Source organism: Dipodomys ordii, unplaced genomic scaffold, assembly GCF_000151885.1.
Source record: "Dipodomys ordii isolate 6190 unplaced genomic scaffold, Dord_2.0 Scaffold78, whole genome shotgun sequence".
Taxonomy (NCBI): Eukaryota; Metazoa; Chordata; class Mammalia; order Rodentia; family Heteromyidae; genus Dipodomys; species Dipodomys ordii.
The window spans coordinates 6714860-6742198 of record NW_012267294.1 but is presented as its reverse complement, the minus strand read 5'-3'; the positions used below and the strand labels follow the sequence as shown (position 1 = coordinate 6742198).

At 48.5% G+C, this 27339-nt stretch overlaps 1 protein-coding gene across 1 annotated transcript in view; it reads right to left on the bottom strand.

Moving 5' to 3' along the window:
* Nucleotides 1-822: 822 nt before the first annotated feature.
* Ttf2 (transcription termination factor, RNA polymerase II) overlaps nt 823-27339 on the bottom strand; it is a 27146-nt gene continuing 629 nt past the window's right edge. Inside the window, exons 3-23 of the mRNA XM_013024739.1 lie at nt 25770-25856; nt 24430-24496; nt 22444-23340; nt 21612-21726; nt 20710-20871; nt 19801-19928; nt 18927-19008; nt 17005-17124; nt 16178-16328; nt 13965-14070; nt 11808-11989; nt 10500-10653; nt 10176-10267; nt 8393-8475; nt 7949-8082; nt 6913-7083; nt 5696-5754; nt 4392-4542; nt 3180-3262; nt 1702-1776; nt 823-1203 (exon numbers count right to left, since the gene is read on the bottom strand). Of these exons, the coding sequence (XP_012880193.1) occupies nt 1059-1203; nt 1702-1776; nt 3180-3262; nt 4392-4542; nt 5696-5754; nt 6913-7083; nt 7949-8082; nt 8393-8475; nt 10176-10267; nt 10500-10653; nt 11808-11989; nt 13965-14070; nt 16178-16328; nt 17005-17124; nt 18927-19008; nt 19801-19928; nt 20710-20871; nt 21612-21726; nt 22444-23340; nt 24430-24496; nt 25770-25856 (3244 nt within the window). The 3' untranslated portion in view covers nt 823-1058. The remainder of the gene's footprint in view (nt 1204-1701; nt 1777-3179; nt 3263-4391; nt 4543-5695; nt 5755-6912; nt 7084-7948; nt 8083-8392; nt 8476-10175; nt 10268-10499; nt 10654-11807; nt 11990-13964; nt 14071-16177; nt 16329-17004; nt 17125-18926; nt 19009-19800; nt 19929-20709; nt 20872-21611; nt 21727-22443; nt 23341-24429; nt 24497-25769; nt 25857-27339) is intronic.

The following is a 27339-nucleotide window of genomic DNA, read 5'->3' as shown; positions in this document are numbered from 1 at the left end:
TAAATGCTCAAATAATCAAAAATTACATAAGCAAGCCGGTGGCTCACACCTGTCAGCTACTCAGGAGGCTGAGATTTGAGGATCGCGGTTCAAAGCCAGCCCAGGCAGGAAAGTCTGGAGACTCTAATCTCCAGTTAACCACCAGAAAAGCAGAGGTGGCACTGTGGCTCAAGTGGTAGGGCACTCGCCTTGAGCTGAAGAGCTGAGGGACAGAGCCCAGGCCCAGAGTTCAAGCTGCTTGACCGACAAAAAAAAAAAAATTACAGAATCATTACATATACAAAGAAAACATGATATATTCAGAACACTGCAGGCGAATAAAGTAATAAAATGGAATAACACAATCACCCCGATACCAAGTGATCCATGAAATGAAATGATGAAATAGCTGGGGACTACCCACACTAAGCAGTCGCGCACAGTACCAGGGTGTGCTCAGCAGCTCCTTAACCCAAGGTTGAGAAGCAGTGCCAGGTGGAGGGGTGACGGGGCAGCAGGGAGGGGTCTGCTCTGCTTAGTCTAGAAACGCCAATGGGGCAAGCCTCAGTGAGATGGGATTTACCCAGGTTCCACAGGGTGGTAATGCTTCCTCTGCCTCTCAGGTGCTGCGACTACAGGCGTGCACCACCACAGGCGTGCACCACCACATCCAGCAACACAGGGCCTTTTAAGCTTTACTGAAATAAGTACACTTCCAACAGAGTTGCCTTCCAAAACCAAGTAACTCCAAAGCTTTGTGTGCTGGTCATGGGCTTGGACTTGGATTGGTGCTGTCCCTTACCTTTTTTGATCATGGTGGACACTGTACCATGAGCCACACCTCCACTTCCAGCTTTTTGGTGGCTAACTGGAGATAAGAGTCTCACAGATTTTTCTGCTGGAGCTGGCTTCAAAGCATTTTTTAAACCTGAAATCATCGGAGTCTCGGCCACTCATTGAAGAAGCTGACTAACTGAAACATGGGGGAACACTGCGCCCGTCCTCATCTCTGGGAACAGGGTTCTCTGCCACTCCCAGATCCCAACACAAAGCAGCAGTGGCCCTATTCTACAGATAGGTTAGATGCCAAAAAGGACTTTGAGGTCGGCCAGGGTGAGCTTGGTGACGGACTCTGCGGACCCAGAGAGAACCTGCTTGGCCAAATCTTTCTTCTTTTCTTGGAGCGCCAATATCTTTTCTTCCACTGTTCCAGCACAAACAAATCTAAACACAAGCAAGCGATCAGAACATGCACAGCAGCCCACTTCATAACATACCCAAACCACCACCATGCTGCTGGGCTGCTGTGTTTGTGTCTCTAAACTTGGTTACCAACAGGAACAGGGAAATCCACGTAAAGTGATGTGGCTCAGGCTCAATTTTTACTTCATCCTAAAGCAAGGGTGTCTGAGAGAGCCTCAATTAAGCAAAGGATATCCTATCCCAAAGTAGTACAGAGCCAGGGACCAGTAGCTCACGCTGGTTACCCTAGCTCCTGAGGAGGATGAGACCTGGGAACTGTAATTTGAAGCCAGTTACAGAAGTCCAGGAAACTTATCTCTAGTGGAAATGGAGCTGTGGTGGAGTGCCAGCCTTGTGTAAAAAAACCTAAGGGACAGCACCCAGGCCCTGAGTTGGTGCCTATTACTGGTATAAAACAAATCAGAAATCACAAAAGGTTTTCGCAAGAGCAGACTCTGGGAGGGCCCGTGGCCTGGTTACCTGTGGATGACAACATCCTTTTGCTGTCCCACTCGGTAAATCCGGTCACAAGCTTGGTCTTCCAGCGACGGATTCCTGTTAAACAGAGAGGTGCAGCTCAGAGATATACCCCAGACCGGGTGACAAGCTGAGGACCACAGGCCAATTCCAGCCTATAGCCTTCATTTGTTTACTTCTGCTAAAAATGGCTGTTCTATTTTCAAGGGGGTTAAGAAAGCCCAACAAAGCACAAAGGATATGCAACGGAGAAACCATTTAACCTGAAAAATATGGACTCTTTCCAGAAGTCTGTCACCCCATTCTAGGCTCTATGGCCTAAGGAAAGCTGCTGTCAGATACCCCCTGACTCTACTGAGACCGGGCCAGGCAGCTGTGACAATGCAGCCCCACCATTAACGCCTATGGAGGGGAGGGGAGGGGAGATCAACAGTCCTAGCCAGCCTGGATCACTTCCCAGTGTCAGAATGCAGCCCTCCGGGTTTCACTCCTGCTTGCCAATGTAATCACCGGCTAACATTCTCCAGTATTTACATGCTTAGCCTTAGTCCTCCATGAGTCAACCGAGGAGGAAAGCCTTGTACTTCTTTCTTTGCGGACTTTCACGACCAAGTCCAAATTCCTGTCTTATTGCACCTCTTTAGAATCTCAGATAACAATTCGCTATCTGAGGCAAACAAGTCTCCAACAAGGCCCAAGTCCAGGTATGGTCCCCTGGCCCCCACAGTGCACAGCCGAGCACACGATCCCGAAGGCAGAGCATGGGGGTCAGTTTCCACCAGGCCAGGCCACCCGGAGGACTAAACCATCCCAGCCAGCCCAGTGCCCACCACACCCTTGGAAACAGAAACCGGTCTTCGGACTTCACCAGTAACATTCATTACCCAGAAGGCACTGCCGAGCCAGCACTGGTAGCACACATATTTCTAGCATGACTATGCACTCTTCTGCCATCTCAAGAGGGGATCTAGGATGGAGACCTCCCTGAGCTGTTCCGCCTGGAACAGGTGAGCCTGCCAGCTCTCAGCACTGGGAGAGAGCTCTGCCCCTGCTTTCCACCTTACATGGTCAGGAGCGAAAACAAATGTTTCCGGAGCTGAAGGGGTGGGGGAGGGCATTGGGAGTGGCTTCCTGCTCTGTTTCACACTCAGCTGGCTCTATACCGCCCATCTCCTAGTGTTTTTTTCACTAGTTATTTTGGAGGTGGAGTCTTCTCTGCCTAGCTGGTTCAAACCTCAGTCCTATGATTACAGGTGTGAGCTACAGGTGCTCTGTGTGTGAATGAACTATGTTAAGGAGACCTCTAGAACCCATGTAGGAACTGAGGAACGTTGCCTGCACTCCCACCTGTTCACAGCTGGCACCTGTGGACACATGTACAGATGCACTGTGCTCCACATCAGAGATCAGGCCCCACTGGCCCACCAACCCCCCTTCTCCCTGTGACACTGACATAACAGGAGGGAGATCCAGATCATTACCAGTGCATGTCCAGAAGAAAAAGATGGTTTCCTCCAGTCAGGTTTAGACCAATACCTCCAGCCAAGAGAGAGATCAGCATAACCTTCCAAAGGAAACACACCAGGGAGTTGATACAGGGGATGCAGGTTGGATCTTTGGGGTCCCCAAAAGGTCCACATGGTAAAGGCTTGGTCCCTCTCATAGAGCTATTCATGGGTGGTGGAACCTTCTGTGAGGTCTTTAGGACATGGGAGGAGGAGTAAGCGGAAGGAGACCCTGGCCTTTGGCCCTTTCCTCGGGCTCTTTCTCACTTTCCAGCCATGAACTGTGCTCTGCTGCACACTTGCCACAGGCCCCAAAGCAGCAGGGCCAATGGGTGATGGATGAGCTCTTAACAGCAGGAGTCTGAACATGTTCTTCCTCCTCTGCGTAAGTAGACTATTGCAGATACTTGTTTCAGTGATAGAAAGATGGTAACAAAAACTCAGGGTCAAGCCCAAGACCAAAACATGAGCCACAGGTCCGGATCAGATACCCTACTATGACGTACTAGAACCTTCAGAGGCTACCTCCTGCCTCCGCTTGGAAACCTCCCCTCTTCCCTATGAATCTCAAAACACTGAAATATACGGGTACTGTAACTTAGAGCCCAGTTAACATTCTGTAATTCAATTATCTTAATTCTATCCATCCCGCCCCTCCAGTGCTGCAGTAACTTTCCTACCACCAGCCACTAGCCAACTAAAGCTTCCTATTCTTGTCTACAACCTGATGCATTCTCTTCCATGCTTGCCCACAGCAAAGACCTGCCTCCCTGACAAATGTTCCCAATCGTAGCCAACCGTCTGAATCTCTTTCTAGGTTAGTCCTCATATCTTGCTCTCTTTAGAGAACTTGTGCCCGCTGACAAGTCAATGTCTAATAAGCTCTAAAGATCTCGAGACTGAAGGTATGAATATTTTAAAGTTATGTTGCTCTATTATCTCTAGAAAAACAAGAATAATTTCATGCTGCTGCTGTTTTTCTTTTCAGTTCCAGTGCTCAAACTTAAGGGCCTCACACTCAGCTTTTTGCCTATGGCTGGTGCTCTACCTCTTAAGCCATTCCTCCTGCCCAACTTTTTGCTGATTAATTAGAGGTGGAGTCTCTCCTGGCTTTGAACCATAGTTCTCCAGCTCTCTGCTATCTAAGTAGCTGAGAGCCCACCCAAGAGGCGGCAGCACCCGCCGTACCTGGGGGCTTCTGGAGTGGTTAAAGGCCTCCACCAGATCCATCCTCTGTTTGGGGTTGACAGAGCCGTCGATGGTGGCATGCGTCAGTCCGCGCTTCTTCAGGTGCAAGGCTACTACTTTCAGCATGCTGGTCCACTGCGAGACGATGACGCTGGGAAGGACAAAGTTCAAAGCAGTAAGCAGGCTCACCTGCATACTTCGTGTCTCTGTTAACCTTCAGCTTACTGACAAAAGCCTTCGTTGACCTTGGGGGAAGGCACCACACAGTCACGTGCAGAGGCTGGAGCTCTGGGGGTCAGCACTGGGAAATGCTGCCCACCCCAGGGGTGGAGGGAGGCCCTTGGGGACGGGGGACTCCATCTCTTCCCCAGCACCCTCTGCTTCCAGGCTCAACATGGGAGTACATGCATTGCATTGCCTTCTACCACCCTCACCAAAGGCCTAGGCCAACGTCATCTCCCAATCTCAGACCTGACTCTCCAAACTCAGGAGCCAGCTAAAGCCTGTCTGTGCTTCCGAGTAGTGACGTGAACCTAATGCAGGCACACATTTAAGGTCACACAGTGGGCCTGAACTCAGGACCTCCAGCTCTCAAGACTGGTGCTCTACCACTTGAGCCACACCTCTACTTCCAGCTTTCGGCTGGTTCATTGGAGATAAAGTCTCCTGGATGTCTGTCTGAAGTGGCTTTGAACCTCAGCCTCTTGAGTAACTAGGACTACAGAAATGCGTCACTGGCCTTCTGCTAATAAACAAAGTCAGAAAACATGGTGGCTAGACTCAAGTAACAACTCCAGCCTATTTTTCATTGGGGGCTTAGTGTTCATGCAAGGTTCTGTGGTCCTGCTTTAAAGGAACACATCCCGTGACAGCAGCCCAACAACCAGCCCGAGGGCTCCCACGGAGAACTAAAAATTCACTCAAGTATTTCCTAATATATAAATGTAAATACCCCCCGCCACACACAAACATAGCATAACAAATGACAAAACACCGTCTCCCCTTGTCTCCAGCTCAAGGAGACCACCAGCAGCTCTGTGTTAGCTCTGTTTGATGCTTCCTCCTCGGCTTCTCTGATTTTAGAGACTGTTTCACATGCCCAGCTCACTGTGCCTCTCTAGGCATATCTTTTCAGTGAGTGCCAGGAATATTTCAGTTAGAAATCATAGAGGATTTGTTCTATGACCTCAGTACGTAGTGCAGAGCCTGGCTCAAGGTTCTTGACAGAAAAACTCCTTTATGACAATCAGCAGCAAACCTTCTTATGTAATTCTAACCAAAACTTGGATAAGTAACACTCTTACCTCTTCTGAGTCCCTGAATTTCCTTGGATTGCCTCCAGTTCTGCCAGCAGCGATGACACCTGGAAAAGAGTTGCACTGATGGTGTGGCTTCCACCACTGGCTTTCCTCCATCACCTCTCCCTGCATGACTGCAGTCTCCTCCTGTCGGCCTCTGGGCTCCTACCTGGATCTGTCCTTATGCCATTCTCCCCTCTGTAGCTAGAAGTCCTCCCTGAAATGTAAGCTGGATGGGGCCCCGTCCTGACTTCCCCACTGAGGACGAGGTCCAAGGCACTTCAAGTGACCCGTGCACTCACGCTGTTGTAGCTCTCACTGACTTCCCCAGGCTCAGTTCTCAGTGCGCCATCTTTAAATGACACTTCAGTCACACCAGAATTCTTGCCCAAATGAGCCTCCCCTTTATGTATTCTGTTCTCTTGGCCTTAAACACCATTCCCTGTCAGCCTAATATGACTTTTCGGCAGTTCTCCCCAAGCCCAAAAAGTATGAGTTGGGTAATGACTGCCAACAGACCCACAATTGCTCGTAGGGCCCATGTCTCTATCTCACAGTCCTAATCTGGAAATAGGTGTGCCTCATGACACCTTGTCACTGCTTACTGATCCTGTCCTTCTCCCAGGACTGAGATGCTCTAGGTAAAAGCAGCATATGTCTGGCTCATTTCTGTTCTTCTAGCCCCTAGGACATTATTTACCACCAGGTACTATCCTAAGAGTCTTCAGAAGATAATAGGGGAGCTATACCCACTTTGACTGGTCTAATTTCACTGGAGAAGACCTGTCCAGCTTCCATGCAGGCTCTCCAGGCATTTACCCAGAGGCCCTAGGGCCCACTCACTGCAAACAGGCAGTTAGACATGTGGGCAAGCCTCTGGAGCAGAACTGCCTTCATTCTTCTGACCTCTCAGAAGACCCTAGAAAGCTGGGCACTGGTGGCTCATTCTTGTAATCCTAGATACTCTGAGGCTGAGATCACAGTATGAAGCTAGCTGGGGCAGGAAAGTCTATGAGACTCTTATCTCCAATGAACTGCAAAAAGCTGGAAGTAGAGCTGTGGCTCAAGTGGTAGAGTGATAGTTTTGAGCAAATAAGGCCAAAGGACAACACCTAGGACCTGAGTTTCAGGCCCAGTACCAGCAGTATCTCTCCCCCGCCCCCCTGCCCCTGCCAAAAAACTCCAAGTTCTCTTAGTAGAGAAGAGAGGAGGGATGGAAGCACCTTGGTGCTCTCTCGCGTGTCTTCAAAGAGCTCCCCCTTGAAGTGTGTGCCATTGAGGGACACGGTGGGAGCTGAGTCAGAGTCTCGGAGCTCAGACAAGGTGAGAGCGCCAAGCTGCTCTTCCAGGGACAGAACAAGGCCTTCACTCTTCAGCTCTGTTTGATCCAGGGCCTAGAACAGGAAGAAGGGGTTGAGCAGGGAAGGCAGCAAGGCATATATTATTTGTGAATAAGGTTTCTTGATTCAGGAAACAATGTTTTGAAATTTATCTTTCCTATCTCTTCAGAAAACCCTACTCAAGAAGTAGAGGTGTGGCTCAAGTGGTAGACTGCCAGCCTTGAGTCAAAAAGCCAAGCAAAAGCAAGACAGTTTGAATTCAAGCCCCAGTACAGGCACGTGCACATGTGCACACATGCTCACACATGCACAAATGCATGCATGGAGACACACACACACACACACACACGAGACCCATGTAAAGTGTGATCTTGGAAGTTTCTAATCAGATCAAAGATAAATGATTTTTTTTCAGACTTGCCAGGCAGATGACGCATTTTTCCCAGCTAGAATAATTCAGATAAGTGAGGGACTACATCACCACAGTCTGAGGCAGCACGTGCTCCTAGAGTTTAGATGGGCTTTTACCCAATGTAAAAGCAATGCTGCAATTTGTTTAGCCACTTGAATTTTCCTATCACACCTAAAAGCCTCAATTCTGAACAATGCTAGCAAAATCAGCATTATTCTAGCATTATTCTGAAACAGCAAAGCCTTCACAAGTGAGGTCCTTTTTAACCAAGTACCATTTCCCATTCCTAAACAATCCAATACTCTGTAATAAAAACGTACTCTCTCCAATGCCACAGGATCATCAAGATTAACATAACCTGAACTGACCCAAATAAGTTCTCTCTTCCCTGTCCCACCTCGAAGGGAACCAGAACTGACCCCACCCATGAGACTACTCACAGCCCAGACCCCAAGCCCGGAGGTGATAGCCAGAGACGAGGCCCACCCAGCCATAGCTGCTTCTCACCGACTTCAGTAAGGAAAGATGGCAGCAGCACTGGCGGAGTCTCAGCAGCTGGGAGAGGATGTGCACAGTACTGGGGGTCCCGGAGCTAGCAGTCGAGTGGTGCCCAGGCCCAAGGGAGCCAAACTCCTGAGCCACTGCCAAGAGAGAAGATGAACCCAGGAGATGGCGGTTTAGAAAAGACATCTGGAGGAGGAACTAAATCCTATTTGGTCTGCAATCTGGTAATTTAGGAATAATGCATATCTGTAACATTTAAAAGCCAAATGACTCTTCTTCGTGAGTAAAGCAAATTTCCTGAGCAATGTCAGGAAGCTGAAGTTGCCAGGTCTTATGTATGTGATGAAAGCACCTGGCTCTGGTGGGAAGGCCTTGGCCTCACTCTGCTCCCTCAAGGGATGGAGCCCCACTTTTGCTGGTGGACACACCTGGAGCGCCCTGGCTCACCTCGAAGGAATGGGTTATTGGGGTTCCTTTCAGGTAGGCTGCCTCTGCTCTCTTGTCTCTTCAGATAGGACTGCAGCGCTGACCTGCCTCAAATCAAACAGAAAACGCCCACATGCCATCACTAAACAGAACAGGCTGGCGAGGGTCACTGCTGAACCGTGCTTAGAATGCGCAGGGCAGATGCGGTCCTGGGCATCAGCAAAGATGCCATGCTTGCAAGCAAACATCCGTCAAAAGTAGTAATTACTCAAAAACACAGGAAAAAAAATCTCACCAGGTTACTGGTGGCTCACACCTGTAATCCTAGTGACTCATAAGGCTGATCTCTAAGGATTATGGTTTCAAGCCAGCCAAGGCAGACAAATTCAAAAGACTCTTGTCTCCATTTAACCAGCAAAACAAAAAGCCGGAAGTGGAGGTGTGGCACAAGTGGTCAAACAGCAAGCAGCTTTGAGTAAAAACGCTAAGTAAGCCAGGCACTGGTGGCTCATGCCTGTAATCCTAGCTGAGATCTGAGGATTGCAGTTCAAAGCCAGTTCAGGCAAAAAAGTCCCTGTGAGACTCTTATCTCCAATTAACTCCCAGAAAAACAGAAGTGGTGCTGTGGCTCAAGTGGTAAGAATGCTAGCCTTGAGCACAAAGAGGCTTCTGGACAGCAACCAAACCCTGAGTTCAAGCCCCACAACTGACCAGAAGAAAAGCTAAGCAATAACATGAGGCTCAGAATTCAAGCCCCAGTACTAGAATACATATGCCCACACAAGCATGCACACACACGTACACACACATCTCCACTACATGTTGATTAGCATACATTGGCAGGACAAAGGGTTCACTGTGGTGATTCCACAGATCTGTAGAACAAGTTCACCTCCTTTATATTCCCTCCCCACTCCCCTTTTCAGTAAATGTTCGGCTTCAATATGATCTCTTTGTGTGTGCATGTATGCATACCCTCATCTGCCCTCGTCCATTTTTACAAGAACCAGTAGCTCATCTGCCCTCTTCCATTTTTACAAGAACCAGTAGCGTGTGAGGTGTATGAGCGCTGCAGCGCAGTGAGAGGGAGTCTGGAATCCAGGGAAGGGATATAGGCAAGAGTGTAAAGAACCAACACCATGAAGGGTGATTACACCACCAGCTTTTGTTTCATTTTCCAATTCAGGTGACATGCTAGCTGACAGGCTAATAGTCAAAGAGATATGTTTTCCTAATGGACTCTCAGGAGGACAGACAGATCCCCATACCCTAAATTTAGTTTTCCTTTTTTGGCAATGCTGGGGTTTGAACTCAGGACTGTGTTCTAGGCAAGTGCTACATCACCTAAGCCATTTTTGCTTTAGCTATTTTCTAGGTAGGTTCTTGCTTTTTCTTGTCCAAGCTAGCCTAGACTTTAGCTGAAATGGCAAATGTGCACCACACCCAGCTTTCTTCACTGAGATGGGGTCTTGAAAATGTTTGCTTGGATTGACCTCAAACCAGGATCCTCCTAGTCTCTGCTTTTAAGTAACTAGGACTGCAGGTATGCGCCATGGCACCCAGCCCCTCCATACCCTTTGTTTCCTATGAAAGGAAGGCAGTGAGGAATAGGCTCAAAACTCGCTTTCAATGTACATCAGGCAGGGGTGAGGTAGGGAAGAGAGGGGAAAAGGGAGATTAAAAGGGAACAGAGGCAAGTGACGCATCTACGCCATCAGCACAGTTAAGGAAATGTGGCCCTGCTCTCACTCCCAAGCAGACAGGAATGAGACAACGCAATTTCAGAAGGAACGTCCTCTCATACCGGGATCTTGCAAAAAAGACATTGTACACGGTCTGTTCATCTTCAGAAAGCTTTAGCTGGTGCAGCTGAAACTCCCGTTGGGGAAGCATCACCTAGAAGAGAAAGAGGAAGATGGTGTGAGCTGAGTGCCACAGAGCAAATTGCCAGGAAGTCTGGCCCACCCTGGAAAGCAGTGCCAGTGTGGCTGAGACTGGAGAGCCAAGACAGCTGTCTGGGGCCTCCCTGGGCGGAACTGGGGGCTCAGGCCCTAAAGCCTGGCAAGTAGTTAGCACCCCCCCCGACCTCCTTCCCTGGCCTCAGCAGAGATGGTGTAAATGTAATTACCAAGGGTTTACCCATGGCATCCAGCTGGTCTTTCGTTCTCCTCAGCAGGAGGCTCCTGGTTAGGATGTTCAACCGTTCTCCTCCCTTCTTAGATCCATTGTCCACCTGACTTTTCCACAGACTGAACTCATCAAATGGAGAGCAGCGCAGAAATCTTTTTTTTTTTAAATGGTGAGGAGGGGACACAAAGTAGGGGAAGGACAAACATGAGAGAATGGGTCAGTGTGCACAGTAAAATATCAGACAGAAACAGATCATCACAATTCGGGTTACACTTTCATTGTGCCATTTTAAACAGTATTCATAGAAAAATCTCAGGTAGGCAGATCAAAAGATCCAGATCAATAATGAAAAACACTGTAGAAATGTGAACAACATCTTAACAGTATCTACAGGGTCACAACAGGACAGAGAAGAATAGCTAGAAATTATTCCTAAAGTTTCAAAGGCAATCAAAGAAATTCCATAGCCTCTTATGATCTGCCTTAACAAAGTATTTACTTACTTTTGTGCAGGTCTTTGGATTTGAACTCAGACCTTGTGCTCTCTTGGCTTTTTCATTATATATCTCCAGTTAAGGGGCTTAGCATTCTACCACTTGAGCCACAGCGTCACTTCTAGCCTTTTCTCTTTCTGTGGTACTGAGGAATCAAAACCAGGGTCTCATGCATGCTAGGCAAGCAGTCTACCAATAAGCTACATTCCCAGCCCCGAAGTTAAGTATTTTAAACTTAGCATTGTAGCTGGATGCTGGTGGCTCACGCCTGTAATCATAGCTACTCAAGAGGCTGAGATCTGAGGATCGAGGTTCAAAGCCAGCCCGGGCAGGAAATTCTGTGAGACTCTTATCTCCAATAAACCACTAGAAAACCGGGAGTAGCACTGTGGCTCAAGCGGTAGAGAACTTGCTTTGAGCTGAAGAGCACAGGGACAGAGTTCAAGCGCCACGACCGACCCCCCCCCCCCCCCCAAAAAAAAATCAAGTCAGCATTCTTTCCTGTTTGCCTCAAATCATTTGTAAGGCTGACCCTAGTCTGTGTTTAAGGCAGAAATAACCCTAACCCAAACCATTTACCATACTGAAGACACCTTTTGCTTCCCCTGATTCAACTTGCCTTACTGTTTTGCATATGCAAGGGCTGGATGTAACCACAGCCAGCCAATCAGTAATTCTTGATCATATGTATTCATTCTTTAGCCCTTAAAGGTTGCCCAGTGGCTATCTGCTACAGAACAGATAATGTGGCACACGCTGGAGGCCACTGAGAGACAAGCACTGACGAAGACTGGAAGCCGGCGGTCACTCACTTGAGCAGCGAGTACATATCCAGCAGGTTATTCTGAATGGGGGTGCCGGTAACGGCCCAGCGGGCCTGGGCTTGAAGCTTGCACACAGCAACAGATGCCTGCACTCGGGGGTTCTTCACACTGTGAGCCTCATCCAGTATGACCCTGGCCCACATCACCTGGAACAGAGGCGCTGGAACACCCTGGAAGGAGCAAGGGTGAGGGGAACATGGAATGCTGAGGGCTAGGAGAGGAAGGAGGGGAAAGGGAGAAGTGAGGAGGAGCCCTCTCCCGTGCCCCCCTCTCCTCCCAGTCACTGGGGATGCACTCTAATCCCTAGGTGGCATGGACAATCTCAGTAAACTCAGTTACAAGCCAGGGGAGCCTGAGCCGTTCAAATGCCTAGGTCCCTTCAGTCTGTGTCAGAGCTAAAGATGCCCAAAAATGTTTTCTAATTTGAAGGTCTGGGTGTTTCTCTTGATGCCAGTACTGGGACTTAGACTCGGGGTCTTGTGCTTTTGCTCAGCTCTTTTGCTCAAGGCTGGTGTTCTACCATTTGAGCCACAGCACCATTTTTGGATTTTTGCCTGGTTCATTGATGATTAGAGTCCCTTGGATTAGTCTGCCTAGTTTGGCTTCAAACCACAATCCTCAGGTCTCAAGCCTCCTGAGTAGCTAGGCTTACAGGTGTTGAGACACAGGTCCTTGGCCTTAACTTGTGTGGAGCACATGGGCAGCAAAGATGGCGCTGGGAGAGAGTAGAGTGGGCAGAGCCCAGTTGATCTTCCGATCAGTGCCTAACCAGCCGTGAAGGCTCAGGTGAATGATAGGGTGTGACCTTGACAGTAACTGGTTCCTCTTCCTCCCTTGCCATGCCACCCGCCCTTTTTGTCTTTAAAAGGGGCTGCTCTCGGTTAATAAACGAGTTTTCTACCTGCTGGATTTGGCTCCCCACTGTGTCTGGTTGTCTCCTGGGCTGAGGGAGGCTGGGGAACGCCCCGCACTTACCTTTCCTCGGACCCTGTCCGTCTTTTGTGGGACGGACGAAGACCCAACAAACTTGAATTTTATTCTTTCAACCACATTTCAGCAATGGCTCTAAACGAGGATTTCTCCGGGTATTAAATCTTTACTAAAAAATCTACTTTAAAGTGTAAGGTACTAAACCGGATGCAAAGGGCAGTTCCAACTCAAGGAATTCAGATTCCAGCTGGAAGCTAAAGGTGAAGACCATACTGCACATATACAGGTCACAGGAGATAACATGGGACAGGAACAGCAGGGCTGAGCCATGAGCACCTGCCACACCAGTCCTGAGGCAGCAGCGTAGCCACACAGGAGACCCGGCCTCACAGCCCACACACAAGGCTATGCCATTGGTGAGCACTGGGCAGCAGGAGGCACTCAGCCAGATGGTGGCAACTGAGTGGGTCCTGCCTCAAGGATTCCTGAAGCAGGTGGAAACAGACACAGCCTGAGGAGAGGATTGGGGCACAGTGCTGCATTCAAGGGGCAGAGTAAGGACAGGGCGTGGCAGCCTGTGTTCAGGGGAGGGGTGAGGAGGGACATCTGGGGTAGGCCAAGGTCACAGAGTGCCAACATGTCATGTAAAGGAATTTGGGATTTTTCCTGAAAGCAGTGGAGAGCACGGGAGGCTGGTTATCTGTAAGACAGCAGGCTGCCCAGGGGCTGCAACAGCATTCTAGAGAGTCCCCAATTCAGAAACCTATGAATATCCTATAAAATCATATACTCTTAGTAAAGATCAGTTCTCACACCAGGCACTGGTGGCTCACAACTATAATACTAACTACTCAGGAGGCTGAGATCTGAGGACTGTGATTCACAAACAGCCAGGCAGGAAAGTCTGGAGCTCTTATCTCCAATTAGCCACCAAATAGTCAGAAGTAGAGCTGTGACTCAAGTGGTAGAGCACCAGCCTTGGGCAGAAAGTTTAAGGGACAGTGCCCAACCCTTGAGTTCAAACCCCAGTACCAGAATATACGTATATACATACATATATACATATACACACATAAGCAAATAAGTAAATAATGAAAATGAGTAAGCAAGTAAATAAATAGCCAGACACAAAACCAAGTATCAACACTGAAGCTGTGGATACCCCATCAGGTGCCACGTGGCCCCACCCCCACATCCCAGCCTCCCGAGCCTTACCTGCACACTGAGGGCTGCACCTGGGACTTCCCCCTCCTGCTTCTCTTCCGGAATCTCCTTGGCTAGGAGACTGTACGTAGTTATCACGATGTCATACGTAGACAGGCTGCAGAGACAAGACATAAGGAGAACAGTACATGATCCGTCTGTGGACAAGAGAGACAGATCTGAGTGGGCTAAAAGAACAGATAGCAGAACTGACTAATTTGGGTCTTTCTCCCCCGCCCCCACACCTCCCCTCCTCCCCCACATCTACACACAAGTCTGGAGAAGTAAATTTTACTACTTGGCCTTTTCTACCTCTTAGCTCTGATTGCTTCACTCTAGCTAAAAAAGCCTCCTCTCCTTTTCCAGTGAGCCACAGAGGTGAAACTGTAGCTGGGGTCATGAGAACTGGCCAGGACAGAAAGCAAGGCAGGGCTGGGAACTGATTTCAATGACGACTCAGGATGGACGATGCCAAAATCCCAGAAAAGAAGAGGAAACCCTCCCAGCGCAGCCCCCTCACAGCGAAGGTGCAGTCTCCCCTCTCCTCCACTCTGTAATGGACTGTGAAGACCCAGCAATCAGATCACACGCTCAAAGTTTTGAGTTCACCTTGCCAACACCATGCAGAGATTCCCGTCAGAGGCACAAATCTTATTCCAGTGAAGCTTACCGATGACCACATGGACCCATGTGACATGCCTTCTGCAGAGGCAGCGATGGCTACATGCTGCCCTAGCATCCCTCATGGAAGGCAGAATGGAGAACCAGTCCAGAGCCAGCTGCAGAGCCAGCTTCACGCAAGGGGACAACCAAATGAGAGCCACCTTATTCTAAGGAAAGACTCCAAACAAAGGCACCTTACAGCACTCTGCCAAAGGCCATGTGCCAGCCGGTGCTGCTGATACCCTGTGCCTGTCAAAGCGAGGGCTGGCACAAGCCTCAGCTCAGCAGTCTGGCAGCGTACTCCTGAGAGACCGCTGCCCAGTTCTTTCTGAGATTAAACATCCAATATAAAGGTTGGAGAAACTTCTTAGAAGTAGAAACAACTTTGCTCCTATCTTTCATTAGAGCAGCAAGTATTTATCTCAGAGTATTATGTCATAATTAGAAGATATTCCTTTGAAACCAAACCAAATATTCCTTTGAAACCGGAACAGCTAAGCCACCGAGAGCTTGTCTAGCAAGGAGAAGGCCCTGGATCCAAACTGCAGCGCTGCCAACAACCCCTCCAAAACCTTGATAACATAGGTAAAACTAAGATTAGCAGCTGGGGTGCCTACCCTTCCTTCCTAGTACCCCTTAAAGAATTTGAAGTTAGGTCTCAACATCTGACACTTTTTTTTCTTTTCTCTCTTTTTCTTTTTTTTGTTGGTCATGGGGTTTGAACTATGGGCCTGAGTGCTGTCCCTCAATTCTTCAGCTCAAGGTTAGCACTCTACCACTTGAGCCACAGTGCCACTTCTGTTTTTCTGGTGGTTTATTGGCGATAAGAGTCTTACAGCCTTGCCTGCCTGGCCTGGCTTTGAACCGCAATCCTTAGATCTCAGCCTCCTGACTAGTGAGGATTACAGGTGTGAGCCACCAGTGCTTGGCTTCTCTATTGTTTCCTTTTGTCTCTTTCCCCCAACCCCTCTCCCTTTTCTCTTCTCTGTTTGTGTCTTGAATTTTTTTATTTGCAGTTTGGGGAATCAAACTTGGGGCCTTGTACATGCTAGGCAAGGGCTCTACCACTGAGCTATGCCTTCAGCCAGACTCAAGTTTAAAAGTTCTTGGATGGTTTATATATGAAAAACAGAGTCACGAGTATACATAAAAACACAGTCTACAGAATCTAAACATTTGATTTAATCACGAACTCTGCAAGACTGAGATAGTTCCATTTCCATTTACAGAAGGAACAGAACAAGAGTTCTAGAACCAGAACTTCAGCAACCAAGGGATTCTGTGACATTTCCTCATTTACCAGGGTATGCTGCTGCCATCTGGTGGATGACTCTTGGTACTGCAGCTATTGTTGGTGACCCTTACAAGGACATAGCAACTTTACCACCATCTGGATCTCCAGATTCCTCAGGAGAGGCAAAGGTTTGGTGAATGGGAGCAAAATTCCATCTGCCCTTGGTCTGCACACACCACCAGTGGTGACTAAGTGCAGAACTGGGAAACGAGGGTCCCCAGGACTAGGCCAAGCCGCTGGGCCCTCCGATGGCTGTGTGCATACTTACACTTTGGCGTGTCGATTCCGGTTCGGCCCATGGTAGAGATAGACTCTCAGTCGGCTACTGTTCACCCGTTTCTCTACCTCGCTTCTCCAGTGATGGATCAGGGAAGCTGGACAGACAATCAGTGTTCCATGGGAAGTGAAGCTGGCAGAGTCTGGGAAAAGAAAACCAGGAATCAGCCACAGCTGCTTCTCTCCACTGGCTTTGCACCTTCTGTCAATCCTTCTTCTACACAGAGCTGACAGCAGAACGGGAGATGGAAGAAATGATCTTTTAAACCAAAACACTTCACCATTTTCTCCTATAAGAGGGCAAGGCAGCAGCTTGAGCTACAAGTGAAAATCCCTCAAAAAGAAAAAGAACCAGGTACCAGTGGCTCATGCCTATAATTCCAGCTACTTAGGAGGCTGAGATCAGATCAAAGCTAGCCAAAGCAAAGTCCATGAGACTCTTCTCTCCAGTTAGCCAGCAAAAGGCCAGAAGTGGAGCTATGGCTCAAGCAGTGGAGCATCAGCCAGCCTTGAGTGAAATAGCTAAGGGACAGCACTCCAAGTTCAAGTTCCAGTATTGGTACAAAAAAAAAAAGAATTACTATGAGTAATCTAAGTCTTCTAAAGCCCTGGCTCTCTCCTTAATTTTCTTCTGTCACAGATAAAGCTAAGTTTATAATAAAAGGAAACACAGTCACTATAACAACACACACAGCCTCAGAGAAGACACCATAGGAAAGCGCTCCAGTACTGCTTGTCTAGAATAGGATCCTCTGTATTGAGATGCATCATCTGGGGGCTTGGATTCTGTAGAAAGTGGCACTAGACACTTGTATATACCGTCTTTGGAGAGACACGTCAAAGCCACCTTTTTGTCCTTTTCTTTTTTCTTTTCTTGATTCTTCTGGGTGAGGATGAGTGCAATCATGGTCAGGGTTTTCCCTAAACCCATATCATCAGCTGCAAAACGAAGCATATTAAATGAGTGAATGGCTGAGTAAAATAATCAACATATAGGCAAGAGAAGCCGCCCAAGGCAGGCAGTGACCCACCTGCTTCAGTGCCATCTACCAACTACGCTTGCTGACCTAAATGGGTTCTCGTTTTCCTTGTTAAAAATGAACTCTTGCAGGTGCTGGTGGCTCACACCTGTAATCCTAGCAATTCAGGAGGCTGAACTGTGAGGTTCACAGTTTCAGAGGCAATCTGGGCAGGGAAGTCTATGAGACTCTTACCTCCAGTTACCCACCAGAAAACTGGACGTGGAGCTGTGGCTTAAAGTGGCATAGCACCACTGGCAAAAAGAGCAAAAGAGCTCAGGGACAGTGTCCAGGACCTGAGTTCAAGCCCTAAAACAAAAAAAAAAAAAAGAAAGAAAGAAAAAAAAAGAACTCTTGCCATTTATATGGAGACAGATCAGGGAGCAGACACGCAGGGCTGGCCTGTAATCCCAGTGAGTTCTAGGTCAGCCTGAGCAGAAATGTCCATGACACTCCATCTCCAAAATTCCCAGCAAAACTGAGGGCTAAAGGCATGCTTCAAGCGATAAAAGTGCCAGTCAAGCAAGCAAGCCAACTGAGGCCTTGAGTTCAAGTCTCAACAAAATCAATAATAATTGGGATCATACTTGAGTTCCATGTGAATGGACTGATATCTATTCCAGTTTGACATGCTGCCTAGACTTTGCATAAAAAAAAGACCCAGAGAGGCACCCTGCCTCAGACTTCACTGGCGCTTGCCATACTGCAGGAGCATTAACAATCCTCCATGCATAACTGACACTTCCTGGGCACCTGTCATATGCCAGTCAGTAGCTTATCTAATTTATTCCTCATATTCTATCCATCCTATTTCCTCATCCTATAACTGATACTGACCCTTGGTTATCAACCTTTATCTTCATCCAAAATAATCATCCAACAGAGCTGAAGTAAGTTGACAGTGCAGCTGTGGTTCAAATCCTGACTCTGCAGGAAGAGCAAACACAGCAGGCCTGCATGCTAACATGTGAGAAGCGTGCTCACGGGGCTGCCCCAGGACTGCTGTCCAGAGACGCAGATTTAGCCAGGCTCTCAGCTCCAGAACCAAGGAGGGCTACTCACTGCCTCAACCATTGGTGCAAACAGCACAGTCTATGTTGCACACCTGCTCTGCCTCTAGGAGCAGGCAGGTGCTCACCCTCCTAGGAGAGAACTGCCATAGCTGGCATGATGGACACCTGGGCATCAAACCTCTAATGACTCACTGAAACATTCTACAACTCCCTGGTGGGAACGAAGCGTGATCTGTGTGATCCCAGGGCAGAGGACCGTTTTCCTCTGCCTGCCTTTTCCCTTTTGCCGAGCTTGATCTTCATCCATCTGCTGTTAGTCCTACTGAGAATCACTGAGCCTGGGTCAGCCACATCTGAGTTGGGGTGGCACTGCTCTCCCCCAGTGCTTGCAGCAAAGAAGCCAGGGCCAGTTTGTGACGTGGCCACATAGCCAGAGCTCCTGGAATGTGGGCTCCAGCCAGCCACTCAGCATCTGCCAGGAATTCTGGAAGCCATTGAATAAAACCCTCTGCCTCACCAGCCAGACTCAGCTAGCCCTCTTTTGCTACAGCTGCGTACTCATGAGCAAGAGGCAACACATTTCTACTGTTTAGCATCCTCATCTGCAAAATGGGGGAATCATAGCACCTGCATTGCCAAAGCAATTCAGTACAGATACCACCATGCCTAAGCCTCCAATCATGGTTGGCTGTGACAATACCATGCTTACCCAGAATCCCTCCTCGTGGCTTCTGCCGTTCCCGCCATAGTAGCCAGGCCAATGCCTGCTTCTGGTGCAGTAACAAAGGTACCTGACAAAGGAAATGGCCAGAGGGTACATGTAAATCCCCACGGAGAGGATAACCAGGTCCTAACTTCAGCTTTTATATTTGGAGTCCCTACCCCCACCTACACACAGACACACGAGACCTGGTTTGTCTACCTTATTAACTTGTCAGTTTCTGCTGCTGCACTAGCCAGTCTGTCGGCTTTTCCTAACTTGTCTCTTAAATCTGACTCTTCTCTAACCAGCAACCCATGGATGGTCAGGCATTTCAGGTTTTTAACAGGACATTCCTAGAACTTTTGTTTTTTGTACCAGTACTGGGGCTTGAATGCAGGGTCTGGGTGCTACCCCTTAAATTTTTTCGCTCAAGGCTGGTACTCTGCCACTTGAAGCACAGCTCCCCTTCTGGCTTTTTGCTGACACTCTTGTCCAGCTGGCTTTGAAATGGGACCCTCAGATCTCAGGCTCCTGAGTAGCGAGGATGACAGGCACAAGCCACTGACAACTGACTTGCAATTTCTTTTAAGCACAAGCAGTGAGATAACAATAATTATTGGCCCGGAGTGCTGTGTCCCTAGAATTCCTTCCGTGCTTCCTGTGCAGTTGGCACTGCAAGGCCACTGACCCCCTCTCACAGGGCCGTACGCCACTTAAGCACTGTCACCCAACGAATGCCCTACAGAAGAACTCCTCTGCATCCAAAGCATGGACTCAACCGCAACAAATGCAAATTCATAACTCTGACTTGTCACAAAGATTTTGCTACTGGACACCAGTAGGACTTACCAGTAACCCTTAGCTATCTTCCCTAGCTTACCTTCAAGCCAGGTGGGTCTTCTGCTACTGCTGTCTCCCCAGGACAAGACTCCAACGAGCGATGCAGTTCATCAATGGCTTCACTTGTGATTTTCCACATGGAGTGAAGGCAATCTTGGTTTGTACGTCCTGCACACAAACAAGAATTACCCAGAGGCACCGCACTACTGCCATGCCAAAGGTCATTATTTGCCCAGTGCTAGGCCTGTGCTCACTAAAAATTCTGGTCTTCTAAGCCAGGTGCTGGTGGCTTATGCCTGTAATCCTAACTACTCAGGAGGCTGAGATCTGAGGACCGTAGTTTGAAGCCAGCCCAAACAGGAAAGTCCATGAAACGCTAATCTCCAAATAACCATTAGAAAATAAGAAGTATAGCTATGGCTCAAAGTGGTAGAGGGCTAGCCTTGAGCAAAAGAGCTCAGGGACATTGCTCAGGCCCTGAGTTCAAGCCCCACACCAAAAACAAAATAACAGCAAAGATTCTGGTCTCCAGGTTGTCCTGGCCTTTCGGGCCTTGTCTCTATCCCAGGCGGCCTGGCTCTCCACATCTTGTGACATTTTGGAGGCCACAATAGAAAAATTCTCCAGCCTGGGTTGGCATCTCCTAACCCCAGCCACACCTTTCCCACACCCAAGCACACCAAACAAATGGTGTACCAAATAACAATTACAATGTGGAACACAATGATAGCATGATGAAAAGCCCTAAATTCAAGCCCTAGTATGGGGTAAAAAAAAGAAAACAAGAAAACAAGCTTAACTAAGGCAGGAACCCATGATCCAGAATAGATGTACAACTTTCAATTCAAGATTGGCCTTTCCCACCCTCCTCATGGGCACAAAGACATCTGCTAGGTCTCAACTGACTTGGGGCAGCCCTTCACCGCAAGGCTGGGCCCTAGGATCCTACCTCCAGCGGTCACCTGGCAGGCTGCCTTCAGTCCTAGAGAGCCTACAGGCTGGGCATCAGGACACCGAAGGGGCTGGGGAGGCACCAGGTGGAGGGGCTTAGTAGTTTTGGTGAAGTTACTCTGCTGTGGTGATTGAGAGCTGCTGTTCTCCTGAATTCCTGCTGGAGAAACAGAAGCAGAATGCATTGGAGAAAAGCGAGTGAGGAAGTGTATGTGTGGTGTGTGGTGTGAAGTCATGGGTCAAGGGGCATGGTCATCCTCAAAAGCTGAGAAAGGCCTCCTAGGGAACAGAGGTCTTAGACCTAAAGAGGTTAGTCTACAGGGGCAAGTTTTTTCGTTTTTTGTTTTATTTTTTGTCAGTGCTGGGACTTAAACTCAGGGCCTGGCCACTGTCCCTGAGCTTCTTTTTGCTCAAGGCTAGTACTCTACCACTTGAGCCACAGAGCCACTTCCAGCTTCTTCTGAGTATGTGGTATAGGGCTTCATGCATGCTAGGCAAGCACTCCACCACTAAGCCACATTCCCAGCCAGCAAGAACATTATAAGTCGCAGGGATAATCTAGAAATGTTCACAAGCAGGGGCTGGGAAGGTGGCTCAGTGGTAGAGCGCTTACCTTGCATGCCAGAGGCCCTGGGTTCGATTCCTCAGCACCACATAAGCAAAAAGAAAAAAGCCAGAAGTGGCACTGTGGCTCAAGTGGTAGAGTGCTAGCCTTGAGCTGAAGAGCTGAGGGACAGCGTCCAGGCCCAGAGTTCAGGCCCCATGACCGTACCCAAAAAAAAAAAAATGTTCACAAGCAGAAGACTGAATGGAAAGGTAAACCAATCAACACATTCTTCATCAGAATGCCTCAAGTCAGAACCATGAAAACCCCAGGTTCCTGGGCTTCACCCTTTTTACCTTGCTCTGGAGAGAGGGCAAGAGCACCAAGGGACTCCTCTAGCACCTGGATTTGCTTGAGCAACTTCTCCCCCTTGTCTGGAAGAGCCTGGATATTCACCGACGCCAGTAAGCTCTGGAAAAAAGATCCCACCAAACGGATTCCTCGTTTGCAATTTAAGTAACTTAAACATGCTCAGTTTCGGTGACACACACCTGTAATCTCAGCTACTCAAGAGGCTGAGATCTAGAATTGTGGCTCAAAGCCAGTCCTGACAGACAAATCTTGAGCTGTGGCTCAAGTGGTAGAGTACCAGCTTTGAGTAAAAAAGCTAAGGACAAACTCTAGGGCCAGAGTTCAAGCCCAAGTACTAGCATAAAAGAATGAGAAAAAAAAAACTAACATAGTCTAACATACCAAATTTCTGAAGTTATGGCCATTTAATTGTATGTGTAAAAGCCAGGACTTTTTTTTACCCTTTAAATCAGCTGAAAATCATCCTCAAAATATAACCATAAAAAAAGACACAAAGTCAGGCACCAATGGCTCACACCTGTAATCCTAGCTACTCAGGAGGCTGAGATCTGAGGATCGCAATTCAAAGCCAGCCTGAGCAGGAAAGGCTGTGAAACTCCCATCTCCACTAAACCACCAGAAAACCGGAAGTGACTGTGGCCCAAGTGGTAGAGCGCTCACCTTGAGCTGAAGAGCTGAGACAGCGCCCAGGCTAAGTTCAAGCCCCACAACCAACCAAAAAAAAAAAAAAAAGACACTGAGCACAGAGCTGTAAACCTTCTGCACTTGCTCCCCTGGGGCCCACAGGCAGTAGTGGGTGCTCATCTCAGCAGTTACCTTCTTCTGCTTCAGTTGGATGGCCAGGTGCGCACCCTTGGCGGTGGAGGCTGAGGGCTGTGCCTTAGTGGAGAGTGCTGTGGCTCTAGATTCTTCTCTTTGTCCCCTTTGACCAGGGAGCGGAAGCGTCTCCTCCTTCTCTGAGTGGTTGGTCAAGTCAAAGAGAAGAGGGCTCCCTGGCTCGGAGGAAGCAGCTTCCTCGTCCTCACTGTCTTCGCTGCTAGAGGCAGCTCGGTGTGCCCCTCCCTGGGCATGCCCAGTGGGAGCAGGCCCACGGGCCTCTGAAGACCCCCAAGGGAGCCCTTCTTTCCCAAAGGTCTTTGTGCCTGGGCTCTGCTCTGCCTTTGTTTCCTTTACCTCCCAGTTCTTAAGCTGCTCCTGCCCATGGTGCCCCCCTTTATGGGGCTGGTTTTCTGGGTTCCAGTGAGGGTAAGATGGGGCTTCCTTTTCTTTCGGAGGCTCTGCTCTGTTTAGGGCATCCTGGTTCTCTTGGTGTGACTCCTCCCCAGGGGCAGCGGGTGGTCCCCGTGCCTTGTTCCCACGGCGCTGCCAGGATGTACCGCCTCCACCTCCGGTCGCCTCGGTGCTCTCATTCTGCGACACCTCAACTCCAGATTGTGTCCTCTTTGCCCCCAAGTCAGATGCTGGGCCTTTCTCCACCCAGCGGTAACACTCCGGCTTCTGTTCTGGGCGGTCCACCAGCTGCCTTCCCTTCTCCTTTGGCTTCTGGTCAGCCATCTTTTCCATACCTTCCCCAGCAATTATGTGTTTGAAGAGAGCTGGTTTCTTATTCTTGTCCAGCACCTTGAATGGGTTTCTCTGCTGGCCAGAGGGGTGAGAGGTCTCATTCGCAGGCTGACTCTTACTGGTGACAGGGGGATCTTCCGAATTAGGATCCTAAGGGAATGAAAATGAGTAATCATAATATATAATTTTGTAGCCTTCCTATCTGGAAGGAAGACACACACAATACAAGTAGCTCCAGGATTTCTACACTTTCTTGGTATAGCTCCTACATCTAAGAGGAAGACACACACAATACAAGTAGCTCCAGGATTTCTACACTTTCTTGGTATAGCTCCTACATCTAAGAAAGTTTAGAAGCCAAACACAAAGAGTAAGTTTCCTAACTTTTTTTGTGCCAGTACTGGGGCTTGAACTCACGACTTTACTCCCTCACTTGGCTTTTCTGCTTAAGGCTGGTGATCTACCACCACAGCTCCCATCCTATTCCCCACATCCTGGCCATATGCAGGACATCTCCTGGCCCTACCATTACTGGGCCTTATCAATTACACTTAGCATATACCCTTGACAAGTACATATTGATCTGTAAAAACATGGGGAAATTAGCAAAATCTCATTTTTTTCTTACATTTAAGACCTTAAAAAGTACTTAAATACAACAGAAGGCAAATAATAAAAACACATTTTTTAATTTTTAAAATTTTTGGTATGTTGGAGATTCAACTCAGGCCTATATATGCTGGACAAGCAGTCTGCCACTGAGCTCTAGTGCTAGAACATTAAATACTGAATTTAACAAATGGTCCTTTGAATTAATAGTCCCACTTGAGTCCATCTGCTTAAAGAAAACTCTTTCAGACACAGTTTGAAGACCAACCAGTTTACCGGGCTTCAAGGTCTTTCCCATTAAAGCCACATATTAAATGTGTAATAAAGTCAGGCCACAGGCTTGTCTAGCAAGTGCTCTACCCCTTGAGCCAGATGCCACACCTTTTAGTTACTTTTATAGATGGGGTCTCTTACTTTTGCCGCAACCGGACTCAGCCTGAGACCCTACTTATGCCTCCAGTATACCTTGGACAGTAACTGAACAACTGTGTCCGACTGTTGTCCAGCCTGTGCTGGACTGAATCACAATCAGATCTCTTGAGCACCAAGAATGACAGGCATCCACGCCATGCCATCCAGTGCTCAGCCTCAAGTCTTAACATAGTAGACTTGAAAACAAAGAATCCCTACCTTCCATGGAACATTACCACACCAGCGTTTCCCCTCTGCCTTACTTCTAGCACATCTGAAGAACAACCTAATGAAATATAAAGTACAAATAATTGAAGCAACAAAAATCCATTAAAACAAGAAATGAGTTTATTTTTAATCCAAGAACACATCTATAACTAACTGACCCTGGCTTTGAGAGGTCACTTGAAACCAATCACTCTAAGTATAGATTTAAAAAAAAAAATCATAGCACATTGGGACTTGAATTCCACACCTTGTATCTGTCAGACAGGCAATTCTTTCAATTGAGCCATGCCCCATAATTCTATAGAAGAATGGTTTTAAGGTCTAAGAAGTGAAGCAAAGATGACATGCTAACACACTATGCACAGGTTTATTCTTTTTACTCTGTAAAGAGCAAATAAAGCAAAAACATCTATCAGCAACAGCTGCTAAAATCAGAAAAATGACCAGACAGGATGTCACATTACTGCCTAAAAATGAACCTGAACCTGGCCCAACTTCAAGATCCATTCTAGAACTTTTCCCAGGGAAAAACGCAAAAGAACAAGGAAAACTAGAACATGGGGAGAATAATAGGTAGAATTTTAACACTGGAAAAGACTACAATAGGAACAACCTGATCCCTTCAGCAAGTAATTCACAATATATTCTCTTTATTCCCAGCTATCCTTGTCTCTTGTCCATACTTATTAAATAGCGCTGAATAAAATAGAACCAACTGATTTTTTTTAATTACATAAAAGGATTCCTAAAACTTTAAATCAGTTAAATAAGAACTTTTAAAACTTTTAAGCGGGTAATGTACTCAATCAAAAAATATTTTTTAAAAAGCTGCTGGGTTTCAGTGCCTCTCATCTACAATCCTAGCTACTCACAAAGTTGATACCCAGAGGATCTTGGTTCAAGGCCTGCCTGAGTAAAAATGTTCATAAGACTTTATCTCCAAATAGCAAAAAGCCTGCTGAAAGCATGGCTCAATTTGTCATGTAAGAAGGGAAGTTGTAATTTACTGAAGACTTAGCATACATTTAGATTTTTTTTTCCACTCATTTTCTTTTAAGAATTAAAAGTTGGCAAGTCATGAGATAGCTACCAGAGTCAGACAGGGGTGATCACTGACCTATCCATCCAGAACTTAAATAGTAACCTATTTAAGACTTCTCAGACAAACCAGTTGCTCAGCAATGGTTAGGGAGTGACAGTCCGGACAATACTCAATATAAAATATAAATATACAATTCGTTTTATAATAATGACTTTAAACTTATCCAACTGCAACTCTCTTAGGAAAAACAGGGGAAGCATTCACCTACATGTTTCTTTTACACACTTACCTGTGTTCTTTCTTACCCTGGGGTAGAAATAAACCCTGAAGCTCTACCACAGAGTCCTCATGCAATAAACAATGGGAAACAGGAATGCTAGAGAAAAAGAAAATGAAAACATTTCAGTAGATAAGGAACAGAAGTTGACACCCATAAATCAAATCTTGTACACATACTGTACTGTGAGGAGTGTGGTCTGAGCCTCTACCTTTTCCCACTTCCGCAAATAAAACATGAGCAAGTGTGTGTGTGTGTGTGTGTACTCCCACCAATACTAGTGCTCACACTCAGGGCCTCACACACTAGCTTGCCTTCTTTGCTCAGGACTGGATCCCAGCTTTCAGGCTGTAAAACCTAAACACTCAAACCTGACCCACCCTAGCATCTCTTTACCCTTTCCATCACACAGGCCCAGCAAGGGGGCGGGAGGCCTGAGTCCCTGGATTCTGAGGGGTGGGGGGGATCAGGAGTTCAGGGTTTCAGGGATTCCAGAGGGTCTGAGGCAGGGGTTCTGGGGTTCTGAGGCGGGGGTTCCAGGGTTCTGAGGTGGGGTCCTGGGGTTCTAAGGGGAGAGTCTGGGGGTTCTGAGGCAGGGTTCTGAGGAGGGGTCCGGGGTTTCTGAGGGGGGTTCGGGGTTCTGATGCGGGGTTCTGAGAGGGGGTCTGGGTGTTCTGAGGCAAGGATCAAGGATTCTAAGGCGGGGGTCAGGGATTCTGAGGCGGGGTTCTGAGGGGGGTCCCTGGGGGTCTGATGCAGGGGTCCGGGGTTCTGAGGAGAGTCCAGGGTTCTGAGGGAGGGGTCCGGGTGTGTTCTGAAGTGGGGTCCAGGGTTCTGAGGTGGGGTTCTGAGGGGGGTCTGGGGTTCTGAGGTGGGGCCTGGGGTTCTGAGGTAGGGTCCGGGGTTCTGAGGCGGGGTTCTGAGGTGGGGTCTGGGGTTCTGAGGTGGGGTCCAGGGGTTCTGATGTGGGGTTCTGAAGGGGGGTCTGGGGTTCTGAGGTGGGGCCCGGGGTTCTGATACAGGTTCTGAGGGAGAATCCAGGGCTTCTGAAGGGGGTCCAGGGGTTCTGATGTGGGGCTCTGAGGGGGGCCCGGGGGTTCTGAGGCGGGGGTCCAGGGTTCAGAGGTGGGGTCTGGGGTTCTGAGGGGGGTCCAGGGGTTCTGATGCAGGGTCCCTGGGGTTCTAATGCAGGGATCCGGGGTCCTGAGGGGAGGTCCGCGGGTTCTGAGGGGGGGGGTCCCTCGGATTCTGATGAGGGAGTCCGGGGTTCTGAGGGGGGCCCAGGAGTTCTGAAGGGAGGTCTGGGGCGTCTGAGGCGGGGTTCTGCGGGGAGATCCGGGGTTCTGAGGGGAGGTCTGGGGGTTCTGACGGGGGGGGGTACTGGGGTTCTGATGCCGGGGGTTCTGAGGGGAGGTCCCGGGTTCTGAGGTGGGGGTCCCTGGGGTTCTGAGGCAGGGGTTCTGAGGGGATGTGCGGGGGTTCTGAGGGGGGAGTCCGGGGTTCTGAGGCGGGGGTTCCTGTCCCTGGGGTTCTGAGGCAGGAGTCCAATGATCTGAGGGGGAGTGCGGGGGTTCTGAGGAGA